The 13933-nt window shown below is 37.2% G+C and overlaps 1 protein-coding gene across 1 annotated transcript in view; it reads right to left on the bottom strand.

The window, feature by feature from the left end:
* Nucleotides 1-13933, bottom strand: part of LOC114650331 (transcription regulator protein BACH1-like) — a 152178-nt gene that overhangs the window by 73360 nt on the left and 64885 nt on the right. The window contains exon 3 of the mRNA XM_028799897.2: nt 3832-5013. Coding sequence (XP_028655730.1) covers nt 3832-5013 — 1182 coding nt within the window. The remainder of the gene's footprint in view (nt 1-3831; nt 5014-13933) is intronic.

The raw sequence follows: 13933 nt of genomic DNA, 5'->3' as shown, positions 1-13933 counted from the left end.
ACAAGTTTAATGAGAAACGCTCCCGCTGCCGTTTGCAATACCATATTCGCGAGATACAAGTTTCATGAGAAGACACGAGGTATAAACGAGACTTTCAATGACTTTGTAATGGATTAAAAATTGCTGTAGCGAGAAACTTTTAAGTGCCGGGTCTTAGCTAACAGCACGTAGAACGCAGCACGTCGGAAACAAAGCACCGTGTAAACCTAAAGTTTAAATTAAGTTCATAGACCTACAAAAGGTTGCCATTGATTTGAGGCAAGATTGCTTTTCTCCTGTACAACTATACGTTGCATTCTCAAGAGTGTGCTTGCACGGCTTGGTCATATTACAACCGGAGTGCTGAACTGACAACGTGGTATACAAACAGAACTATAACAATCGTAAAAGAAGAAAAAAAAAAAGCGAAGAACCCATGGATTAAATAAAAAGGCTCCTTCCTTGGCGAAGCAAGGAAAAAGGAAGACCTTATATGGCGTTCGTTTATAAAACAGCGGAAAAGCTGTGTTAAGGTTGCTTCACAAAAAAACAGATCCTTAACAAATTGTTATTGGTATATTTTCCCTCAATTTAAAAAGGTTTTCTTTTCTTCTTAATAAAAATTTAAAAGCAGTACTTCGCGGGGATTTAGATATATATATATATATATAGATATATATAGATATAGAGATAGAGATATTTATAGATATAGATATATATATAGATATATATAGATATCTATATATATGTATGTATGTCTATATATATATGTAGATATGTATATATATGTGTATATATGTGTATATATATGTAGATATGTATATATATATATATATATGTAGATATGTAAATATGTATATGTATATATGTGTCTGTATGTGTATATATATATATATATATATATATATATATATATATATGTGTGTGTGTATGTATGTATGTATGTGTGTATATATATATATGTATGTGTATGTATGAATGTGTATATGTATATATATATATATGTGTGTGTATGTATGTATGTGTGTATATGTATGTGTATATATATGTTGATATGTGTATATATATATGTATATACATGTGGATGTGTATATATATGTTGATATGTGTATATATATATATATATGTATATACATGTTGATATGTGTGTATATATATATATATATATATATATATATATATATATATATATATATATATATATGTATATATATGTGGATGTGTATATGTAGATATATATGTATATGTAGATATGTATATATATGTTTATGTATATATATGTTTACATAACCTCTTTAACACACTACTTCTCCGCTGCGAAGCGCGGGTATTTTGCTAGTATATAGATAAGAGCAGCTCACTACTCTAAATGTTAAATTTGCCGGGAAGCTGGTTTCGAACTCACGACCTCTTGAATATAAGTCGGCAGTTCTAACCACAACACCACGGAAGCTGTCGTATCGCACTTGCACCTTTTGTGAAAGTGTTTATTTGATAGTTGGCCATCAGCCTTCACACATTATACAGTTCATGTCTACATTTTGTTATTTACTAAAACATGAAAAACGTTTCTGTTTTAATGATGTGTTTACATAGATTGTTGTAGACACAAAACACACATCAAGTTATTTCCCCTTACAATTTTGGGTAGCTCACTCCCAGATAATCAATCAGGGCAGGAACTGGGAGAACTTCTTGCCCGTTTTGAGGTGGTGGGCGGGGATGGTATAGCAGGCTGCTTGCTGCTTGAGCTTATCGACACATTTAGAAGACAAAAGACACTGAATGGAAACGTGCGAGTGGATTTAAGGTGGGCCGGATTTACAAGTTTTCTCGTAAACTCTGGTAATTCTAGTGTTAAAGATGAGGCAAGCCTATGGGATGTGAAGAAGTTAGTTAAACTACATGATCTATGTCATAGACAAGAGAAAGTTATACTTCTGGGTGCATGGCAGAGGCAGTTAAGGAGGATAAATAAAGAAATACTAAGGCACATGGAAGGAAAGTGGACAAGGCTACTAGAAGCTTTGATTACTTTGCATGTCCCCAGTTCAAAGATCTTCATTTGTTTTTCTGTTATCACCTTCAACAATCCTCAAGACAGAGCATGTTGTGAATGTAGCAAAAGTGATTAGAAAGTGTGGCCTTAAATATCATGCATACAAAGCTGAAGCTACCCATACTCTACAAGACAGTACTGTTGACCGTGGCAGCTTGCTGCTCCTGCTTGCACCAATATCTATATGAGTGCATTAAAGGAGCAAGAGAGAGCTTATTAAGGAGTTGTATATCTCTTTTCTTTTGCTGGCAATTACTATGGCACCTTAGCAATAATGCCATTCTCCAATCTCAGAGTGGTGTGGGCTGGTCTGTATCAAATCATCGCATTGTTGTAAGACAGTCCCACTCCATCCCTATTGTGGATAGTTCTATAATCAGTTTGTCATGCTGCTTGCCCTTTACTTGCCTTTTTCATGAAATATGTAAGCATTTATAGAATGACAGTAAAGATCAATAGAAAATCAATAGAAATAATATTTGATTTTGATTAATTTATTATTCTATGTGCCCTGCTAACTGAAATCTTGTGTTTTGCTTTTCACTAATAACTACTGAAGTAGTTTTTTTAAATGAAACATATGCTAACATTTAAAGTGAAATAATGTATAAACAATATATTCTCTGTGCCAAGAAATTATTTATTTGTTCATTCATTCAAACTGTACTAAGCTGCCTGTGGCTTTTGGAGGTAAGGCAGTAGAGACACATTATAAAGATGCCAAGTTGATGGGAAATTAATGAGAATAAAAGGATTTAGATGCCACTTGACATACTCTTGGGAGTTTCATTACTGAAAAAAGTATAGCATTTCTAATTTTAAGGATACATTATTAATTAATGGCACACTTATTTTTCAAACAAATTTTTCAAGTAAGGTAAACGTTCAACTAGATATTAATAATATCTCACTGATGCACGTTGGTGAACATTCAAACTCATCTATCTTAAAATTGAGAAACATTCTGTGTGACTTCAACTATCACTTAGTTTGCTGTTTAATATTTAGCTTAGGAGAGATTGTTTCAACTTGTATGTTGTGTGTATTTCCTTTTTTTACATTTACGATAGCAGCTCCTGTTGGCTAAACAGATCACCTGTGCAAGTTAGTGAAATGCCAGCAGAGTTGTGCGTGGGTGCACCTGTGGCTTGTGCTTGATGGTGGTTAATTCTCTAACAGGTACTTCTTTCAAAGCGTATATATTTAAGAAATATAAACTACAATTAACCATAAAAAACCCACAATCAATAAATAACAACAGTATAAAAAAATTCAATTTTTATATCATTTGAGTTGGAGTCGGGTGTCTTGTGAAAATTGTTTCAGCCACCGCAATCTTATCTGAGCCCTGTTTATAAGTACATGATATTAAAAATGCTATTTAAAAAATGGTATTTTATGTACTTTACTAACATAGGTAAATATATTTTATTGTTAATGCTATCTTTAAATATTATTCATTTTACAAAATATTACAAAACATTCAATGAAATAAAAAAAGGCTATAGCTTTCAAATCAGTGACAAAGTTCCTGGTCCAACCTGAAGATCATGCCATAGACACATTTTCTAACCTGTTCAACATGGTCAAAGAAAGTCAAAGTTTCATTTTACATTGACATTTTACATTAAATAATTTTCATAAAAGCCACAAAATCCAATATAAATAAATACATTTGAGTTTGAAAAATTTAAAACACTGCCATAGTTAACCCTTTTTAACATACCAAACACACTGTTATATGAAGATTTTTAGTAAGAAAAAGACTTATTGATAAAACTTACATTACCAACCTCATATGTTTGCTCTCTTGTGCAAGATTCATTGTCTCCCTCAGTGTCAAAATCAGATTCATCTTCAGAATTTAACGAAGAGATGTTTGGACTTTTCATCAATTGTGATCCTTCTAGTTCACATTCTTTATATTGCTCCTTTGAGTTTATTAGGTATGATTGATTATTTAAATCATTTAAGAAGGGGCACTCTGTTTCCTTTGCATGGATATTGGAGTATGATTTGCAAGTTTCATTTATGTTTATGGATAACCAGGGGCATTCAGTGAGTTTCTCTGAAGAGATCTGTACAGGCAAAGTCTGACCTTCTTCTTCATGGGCTGTACTCAGTTCATTCCAAACTTCCATAGCCAGATGTTGTGATACTTCCCTTTCCCTGCTACTTCCAGCACTGATATTTAGGTTTCCCTCCTGAATGCTTTCAGAAGTAGTAGGAATGTCTAGAATGTTTTCTATTTTTTTTGCTCCAAAAAGAGAGGTGTTGTTATTCTTTGTGCTATAGCCTTCTAAAACTTTCTTCTTCTCTGGACTCTGAAGAGAAATGGTTTTACTTTGCAAGGGGTTAAACAGGGCAGGTTTTCCAGAAAGCGTGTTAGTACAAGGATAACAGACATTGTTATTGCCTGCATCTTGAGAGGTACATTTTTTTGTTTCTTCATAATTGATCTTATTCATTTCAAAGTTATTGCGCCCACTTTCTTTATCTATGCCGTCAAAACTTTGACCTTTGTCAGCACATTCTTCAATCTGTGTTACCTGATTTTCTTCTGAATGATTCTGAATCTTCTTGTAAATGGAACTCAGTGAAGTGGACAGAGTGTGCGTATTAATCTCTCTGGTAATCAAACTTGCCTCTTTATCAAGCACATTAGAACCAAGAGCACTAGAACAATCATCATCTACAAGGCCAAAGTTAACATCCAAAAGCATAGACTCTTCAAAAACCGTCTGAGTTTTGGACTTCCAGTACTTTGACCTAGGGCATTTTTTTTCACTATTATTCTCAAAGTCTGTTTCAGTCTGAAAAAATTTTGAATTAAGAAAACTGAAGCATGTTTTCTCTAAGTTATGGAACCCAAGGAAATCAGCACATGTTTGGATTTCCAATATACTTTCTTTGGTTAAAATTAATTTGGCAGTATATGCAAAATCAAGCAATGAACTAAATCCTTTAGCAGTAACCTAGAAAATAAAAGAAAAATTAAATTACAAAGTATACACTCAAACAACTGAAACCTGACATTTAATGCATGATTGTTATAATAGCCATAATATCCATCCATCCATCCATTTTCTAACCTGCTGAATCCAAACACAGGGTCAAGGGGGTCTGCTGGAGCCAATCCCAGCCAACATAGGGCACAAGGCAGGAAACCAATCCTGAGTAGGGCACCAACCCACCGCATAGCCATAATATGACAATTGCAAAATATATTTACACAAAGTGCTGTTAATAAATTCCCTTAAAATGCTCAATGATCTATCTTGCCATCATGCCCACTAAAATCTAGTCTAGGGTCTCAGGGTAAGCCAGAAGACAAACCTGAACACAAGCCAGAAATCACACCTAAACAGAATACCAGTTCTTTGCAGGGCACACTCTCATACACCCTCATGTTCCAATACTGTATATAGTGTCAATTTTGTGACAACTCAACACAAATGACATGGGATAAAAGCTAGAGAACCTACAGAATAAAACACAATTATACAGAGATACCACAAAAGGTACACATAATTCAAACTTCACATTCTGAAAATATATGACAGGAGTACTTAACCCTGTGTCAGTATATTAGTCTGATCTTAATTGAGGTAAGGCCCTTAAGAACACTGGAAGCAGTGACAAATTTGGTGGCTTTGCAGGTGGCAGACATCTATTGACATGAGGTTCTAGTTTCATTTTATGAAAAATGTTTTAAAAAGCATTTTTAATTCCTCTTTACTATTCATAATGCATTCCAATTCCTCCTTAACTGTTCGTTTACTACTAAAATACTGAAAGAATCTCTTTGGGTCTTCTTTTGCCTTATTGGCTATATTCCTCCCTAACTGCCTTTTAGCCTCCCTAATATCCTTCTTAACAATAGAATTCCTGAAGCCTACGAAAAAACTTGTAATCCCGGCCCACCTTAAATCCCTTCCTTTGCAGTTTCTTTTTCAACTCTTTAGTAATCCACTGCACAGTTTTTTCAAATTTCATACTGATTCCAAATTTAGGTATGTACCTGTCCCGCACTATATGTAAAATGTTTTTAAACCTGTTCCACTGCTCCTTGACTGTCTCCATATTTAATAGTTTATCCCAGTCTATCCACTTTAGACTTTGCTGCATCTGCCCTACCAAAATTAAACAGTTTGTCTTTTCATCTGCACTCTTCCAAAACACTAAGAACTGTATTATATTATGGTCACTTGATCCCAGTGTTTCAATCACCTCTGCACCCTCAATTCTAGACAGGTTTCTCCTAGCATTAGTGCTTTAACATACATACTGTGTTAAAAAACATTCACTGATTACTTCTTAAAACTCCTCTTGCACTTGTGCTCCACCATTTGTAAAGTTATCCTAATTAATATTTGGGTAGTTAAATACCTCCATGACTTTAATATCCCCCTGTAAACTTGAGGTTTTTGCAAATGTATTAAAAATAAAAAAACTGAGAAATCACATGTACATATGTATTCACAGCCTTTGCCATGAAGCTCAAAATTGAGCTCAGGTACATCCTGTTTCCCCTGATCATCCTTGAGATGTTTCTGCAGCTTAATTGGAGTCCACCTGTGGTAAATTCAGTTGATTGGACATGATTTGGAAAGGCACACACTTGTCTATATAAGGTCCCACAGTTGACAGTTCATGTCAGAGCACAAACCAAGCATGAAGTCAAAGGAATTGTCTGTAGACCTCCGAGACAGGATTTTCTCGAGGCACAAATCTGGGGAAGGTTACAGAAAAATTTCTGCTGCTTTGAAGGTCCCAATGAGCACAGTGGCCTCCATCATCCGTAAGTGGAAGAAGTTCAAAACCATCAGGACTCTTCCTAGAGCTGGCTGGCCGTCTAAACTGAGTGATCGGGGGAGAAGGGCCTTAGTCAGGGAGGTGACCAAGAACCCGATGGTCACTCTGTCAGAGCTCCAGAGGTCCTCTGTGGAGAGAGGAGAACCTTCCAGAAGGACAACCATCTCTGCAGCAATCCATCAATCGGGCCTGTATGGTAGAGTGGCCAGACGGAAGCCACTCCTTAGTAAAAGGCACATGGCAGCCCGCCTGGAGCTTTCCAAAAGGCACCTGAAGGACTCTCAGACCATGAGAAAGAAAATTTTCTGGTCTGATGAGACAAAGATTGAACTCTTTGGTGCGAATGCCAGGCGTCACGTTTGGAGGAAACCAGGCACCGCTCATCACCAGGCCAATACCATCCCTACAGTGAAGCATGGTGGTAGCAGCATCATGCTGTGAGGATGTTTTTCAGCGGCAGGGACTGGGAGACTATTCAGGATAAAGGGAAAGATGACTGCAGCAATGTACAGAGACATCCTGGATGAAAACCTGCTCCAGAGCGCTCTTGACCTCAGACTGGGGTGACGGTTCATCTTTCAGCAGGACAACGACCCTAAGCACACAGCCAAGATATCAAAGGAGTGGCTTCAGGACAACTCTGTGAATGTCCTTGAGTGGCCCAGCCAGAGCCCAGACTTGAATCCGATTGAACATCTCTGGAGGGATCTTAAAATGGCTGTGCACCGACGCTTCCCATCCAACTTGATGGAGCTTGAGTGGTGCTGCAAAGAGGAATGGGCGAAACTGGCCAAGGATAGGTCTGCCAAGCTTGTGGCATCATATTCAAAAAGACTTGAGGCTGTAATTGCTGCCAAAGGTGCATTGACAAAGTATTGAGCAAAGGCTGTGAATGATTATGTACGTGTGATTTCTCAGTTTTTTTATTTTTAATAAATTTGCAAAAACCTCAAGTAAACTTTTTTCACGTTGTTATTATGGGGTGTTGTGTGTAGAATTCTGAGGAAAAAAATGAATTTAATCCATTTTGGAATAAGGTTCTAACATAACAAAATGTGGAAAAAGTGATGCGCTGTGAATACTTTCCGGATGCACTGTATACTGGTATTATGAAAACGGCAATACATTTACGTATCCAGTTACTATATAAGCTTTATCCACTTCATAGTACCTGAAAGCATTCGGTACCATTCAGAATTTAGAAGAGAGGTGATTATCCTTCAAACAGCACTTAAATACATACATATATAGACATTTGGAACCAACAATAAACTAATTTAGAACAAGAGATGAGAGCATTCTTTATTGTTGCATGGATATCTATAAAGAGAAAAATACACAAATAACTATGCCCATTATAAACCTTGGTAAGATACTCAAACATAGTGTTGCTTACCATACACTGGACAAATGGTATTTTCTTCCAGATAAGGTAAATCAGAGTCTACCACATCCTCAGAATTTTATGCACGTTTCTTGCTTTACAATATCTGCAGCTGGCTGATGGAGTCAAGTAAGAAAATGCTTACAATACCTGCCTCAGGGTTCAATTTCCTAGAACTCTCTTCTAACTTTCTTCTAAGTCTCTCCATTGAATGATTGATACTTGAGGTTTGCTCCTCTGATGTAAACTTTTGATGGATAAACTGTGGCAGGAGCATGATTAAAATTCATACTGAAATGGTCCCTTCATTCAAATCAAATAAAATACTGATGTTATATTTCTTTAAAAAAGAAAAAAAGAAGATTTAGTTAAATAAATTAACCCCATTAAGCTGAAGATAATAAGATTTCTATAAATTCAGATTCTAGTTGATATATTTCATTATATTTCATTAAGTTAAGCCTATGTACTAAATATGCTGTATGTCTAATAAATTTGTTTGATCTTGTATATTATTCTTTCCATATTCGTTTAGCTAAAGGCTTTGGACAGATCTTAATGTTATTATTGCTCAAAAGTGAAATTGGTCTCTTTGATGACCACAGCATAGCAATTCTTTGCTTTCTTCATAAACACAGTAACTGGTGTAAGATGGACGCTATATAGCTCCAGACCCAACACAGATTGACATGGGAGGCACGTGTAAAATAAATAAACTGTTTATTTTTCTTCATCTGTGGGCTACGCCTTCCCCGTACCCACAGACACAACACAGTCCCAAAGCACACCAAGACAACAAACAAAACACTTCTCTTCTGGCACCACCACTCCTCCCAGGCAACCTTGTCCTCCTCCACCTGACTTAGGCCGTTGAGTGGTGGTCGCTGGCTCCTTTTATAGTTCACCCAGAATTGCTCCAGGTGTTTGATCACCGAGTTCCGGCTGCACTTCCGGGTGTGATACATATGCTCATAGACATAGAATTACTAGACACTGCATGACCAGCAGCATCGTACGTCAACGTCGCCGCCATATTGTGAGTAGCACTGCTGTGGAGTGAAGTAATGAATAATGTGCTGCTTGGGATTGTACAAACTGCTGTACGCTCCAAACAAGATCCCGTGGATTACATTTCATAGGTAAGGCTGAACGATTGTTCTGATTATATTTGGCCATTAGAAAATCCCGTTTTATAATCTTAACTTTTGCTACGCCAGGCTAAGCTTGCAAAGCTGTGCATTTATGTGCTCAAGTGAGCCTCCCAACAATGTTTTGGCTAAACATATTTAGTCACTAACTATGTAGATTGTTGTTAGCTGTTAACACTTCTCAAACTTTGAAGGTTTCCCAAAGAAATCCACCGCAGGAAGCAATGGGAGATAGCCCTTAGACAGGATTTTAAGAAAGCTGTCCTGTAATGTGTGCCGTGCTAGTTTGGTACCAGATGCTGTATCGGCATCATATGATCAAAGCTACCACTTGCTCATATTAAAAAAGAGGTTTGATGATTCCTTCTCAGGGTACAGTCAAGGTGGTCAAAGTAGCTGAGCGTGTTATCCGACAGTTGACATTAGGGCAAGCTGTCAGTGTATCTTTGATCAATCAGTTTGTTCGTGCTGAGATTGGTTCAGATGAAGGAGCACATTGAGGAAACACAGTTCAACCATCATTTTATGCTCATGTCTTTAGTTGTGTCTGTCTTCCGCAAACTAAGGCTGCACCATATTGCCAGACTGAATACTCTCAAATTACAGAGTGGCAACACAAAAAAAAAAAGAAAAAGCTATGTAAGACAGTTCTGTTTCATGGATTTTAGATCCTATTCTGTATATTTTTAAGTAACCACATTGTGTGCACGCGTGTGTGAGAGAGATTGAGAGAGGAATGAGTGAAATGTTTTCAGAAATTATTAAATCAATTTGTAATTGTTTATTTTTGTCATTGAGTGTATCATTTCACTGTTAAAAGAAAGACAAACAAAGATAACTGGCAGTAACAGTGCAAAATTCACAATTGGTATGCCAGTTTGAAAAGATAAGTTTTGAGGGTAGTTTTAAAATGTGTTATTGAATCGAGCTGACGTATATGAGAGGGAAGAGAAATCCAGAGTTGAGGAGCACTATAAGAGATGCTCGAGCTCCCATAGAACTGAGTTTGATGTGCGGTACAGAAAGTAGAGCTGCAGATGAGGATCTGAGTGAGCGAGAGGAGTGTAAGTCTGAAGGAGATCAGTGAGGTTGTGGAGAGCGTTAAATGTTAAGAGCAGTATTTTGTATTGTATACGATAGTTAACAGGGAGCCAGTGAAGTTGAGAGAGAATAGGTGTAATATGTTCAGTGGATTTAGAACAGCAGGTTATTATCCTGGCAGCAGAATTTTGAAGAAGTTGTAAGCGATGGATAAGCATTACAGTAATCTATATGTGAGGTGACTAGGGTATTAACTAATATTCAGTGTTGCATAAGAACAGGACAAAGTCTAGAAATGTTTCAAAGATGGAAGAAGGCAGTCCGAGAAATGTTACTTATATGGGAGGAACTATTTAATAATGATAATTATTATTATTATTATTTAATAATTGCCATTATTAGTGTATAAATGGATATAAATAATTGCATTTAAACGAGTCACCAAAATCTGTTGTATGTAAATGATACGGTTTTAAACGTTATTGTTTTTCCATCAGAAAACCCGGTTTCCATACCTACCTGTATTAGTTTAAATGGCACTTTTGCCACTCGCAGTATGGCGGACGCGCTGACGTATTGTGTCGACTGGGCAACACAGTGAATGCAGCGTCTATCTATATATGTCTATGCATATACTGCCCACATGGGCTCAGGAGTCCCAAACACAGCACCTCTGGCGATGCCTGCGGGACCCAAAAGGGCTGTACCCAACTCCAATTCCCAGACAGCCCTGTGGAAAACCAAGGCACTGCGCCATCTAGCGTCCAGGGAGGGGTATTGCAGTGTCCAGGGCTGCTCCCCCTGAATATAGTGCGCAGAGGCGTCCCGGCTGGGCATGGATGGCAGCCATCTGCCACACTGGATAATTTATTGCCTTAAAATGCCTTTGTTGGTTTCCCAGAGTGCAGCTGCAAAAATCTCTCAGAATGCATTAGTCTCTATGTAAGAGCCATTTGCCAGTTATATTAAATGTTTGCATATACTGTATATTAGTGCATAGTCTATGTGAGGTTCTTATAACCCCACAAGCTGAATTGAATTGGAATATTCTAACTATTTCTTGTCACTTTGACTACAGAGTAAGCTAAGTAAGTGACATGCCTTGCTGAATGAGGGCATACGGTTTCAAACTGTGCCTTAACATGCTCAGTTGTATGTACGGAGCTGTACGTTTAGAACATACTGAATGAGAAGTAAAGCATACCGAAATAATTCATCCTTAAGTATAGAAACAATTGAAGTTTAACAAGCAGAAACATTTTTCCCTTTTTTTGCTTTTTATTCTACATATGTAACAACCTTTTTCTTTATTCCTGTGTGGACAGTTTGCTTTGAATTTTCACTATACCTTTTAAAATGAATGTTTGGACTGAGAAGTTTCTTTTGGTAAGCATTTGACCCATGATTGATCCTACCTTACCTTCTAACAGCTACATTCTAAGAAAAATTTACATTTTAGTGCATATGAATTTTATAACATGTTCAACAGCTAGCACTAAATGTTAAGTCACCAGTGGATTTATATGGCCACTTAACCTGATTGATGGTTTTAAAATAATCCCTTTAGAATCCATGTGTCTGACAAGCAATCACCCTTCTTCCAATCTACCAATGACCTGTGTTTCTGGAAGCACTGCACCATGCACCACATCGAAGCAATGATCTCCCCCATGAAATCGACATTGCTTTGAATCAATAAGGTAAACTCCTGATTTCATCATACTTCACACTGCATCACTCTTCATAGCTGCCTCCCTGGTGTATCGCTCCATTCACCATATCAAAGCAACGAGCAGAAGCACGAGCAAGAAGCGAAAGCATGAGCATCGTCTAACGTGCACACAGTGTTTTGCAGAAAAGAACAGCTGAAAAAACTATCTGGAGTAAAACAAAACAGATAATAATAATATATCATTAAAGTTCAACTGGAGTAAAAGCCAACATTTGATAAGGAGATGTAATCGAGAGCGCAAAGTTGATCACCCAGTGGGTGGTGAAAGCTTAAAGGAGGACAGTGTTAGAAATCTAATAGTGATTAGGCAAACCAAATATTGGATTAACATGTTTTGTTTAGACAAATCGGCAGCTTCTGATTCGGCTTCAGTCTCTGCTGGTCCCACTGTAGTCAGTGCACAGCCAAAATTAGCACTATCAATTCAGCCACAACAATGAGACAGGTGTGTAAGAAGTCAAAACTTAGACCCTTGACCCCTTTAGGTCACCAATTTAGACCCAGAGCAGATTCTCACCTCCCTGCAGCATGCCTGTGGATTCTGAGAACATTAATGTGCTCATAATTGGTGATTCTATAGTGTGGAATGTTAGAATTCCACTATGTTAAAGCAGCAGTTAATGTTAAATGACTCCCAGATGTGAAGATATCTGACAAAGAAGCTCAACTGGATCTTGCCGATGATGAAGTTATCTACCTTATTGCTGCATGTCGGCACTAACGATATGTATTTACAGCAATCTGAGGTATTAACAGAGAAACTCATATCTTTATGCACCTAAGCTAAATGCCGAAATTTAAATAAAAAAAAAAAAAAAAAAAAAAAAGAGTATAATTAGACCAAGAGATAAAACCAGATCCTCCACCAGTATCACCTGTAATAGTAATTTAATTCAAATGAAAATAAATATAGCACCAGTTAGAAATATGTTTGCAGTTTTAAATACAGCTTATTAAACATTCACTCTCTTGGAAATAAAGTTGCTTTGGTAAATAATATTATATTAAACACAAAATCTGAATGGTGTTTTCTCACTGGAACCTGACTTAGTAAATCTGGCACTATTCCATTAGCTGAGGCATCACCAAATGGATACACACTCCTTCACAAATCTAGAGATATTGGTTGATGAGATGCCCTTGGAATAATTATGACAAAATGCAAACTGTCTTTAACACTAGAATTACCAGAGTCTACGAAAAAACTCGTAGATCCGGCCCACCTTAAAACCGTTTTCAGCTCTCTTTTGTCTTCTAAATGTGCCGATTAACACGAGCAGCTAGCAGCTGGCTATTCCATCCCCCACCGCCGCAGAACGTTCACTAAGTTTCCCAGCTCATGCCTTGTTTGATTATCTGGGAGCGACTGCACTGCTGGAGTTTTAGAGTGGAAAAAATAGGTCGCTATTTGGAAAACACGCAGTTCATGTGTGTTCAGTTTCTACAGTAATCTGTGTAAACACATTTTTAAAACAGAAACGTTTTTCATATTTTACTAGTAAATGACAAAATGTAGGCATAAACTATTTATGTTGGCGCTATTACTAAAAGAAAAAAAGATCAACATGTGCGATGATCCTGCAGACTGAATAAGCTCACGCGCTGTAACATCACCCCCCCCGTCCCCCATCTGAAAACAGCGCAAGTACAGACGCAAACCAAGTGTGATCAAGAGTCACCGGTTCGATCCCCACTCACTCCTGTATTTGCCGTTTTCAGTAGTAAGCTGCTCTTTTTGTTAATATTATACAGTACACACATGCACTTGATTTGCG

Source organism: Erpetoichthys calabaricus, chromosome 4, assembly GCF_900747795.2.
Source record: "Erpetoichthys calabaricus chromosome 4, fErpCal1.3, whole genome shotgun sequence".
Taxonomy (NCBI): Eukaryota; Metazoa; Chordata; class Cladistia; order Polypteriformes; family Polypteridae; genus Erpetoichthys; species Erpetoichthys calabaricus.
Note: the sequence above shows the minus strand (reverse complement) of the source record. Positions and strands in the feature narration are given on the sequence as shown.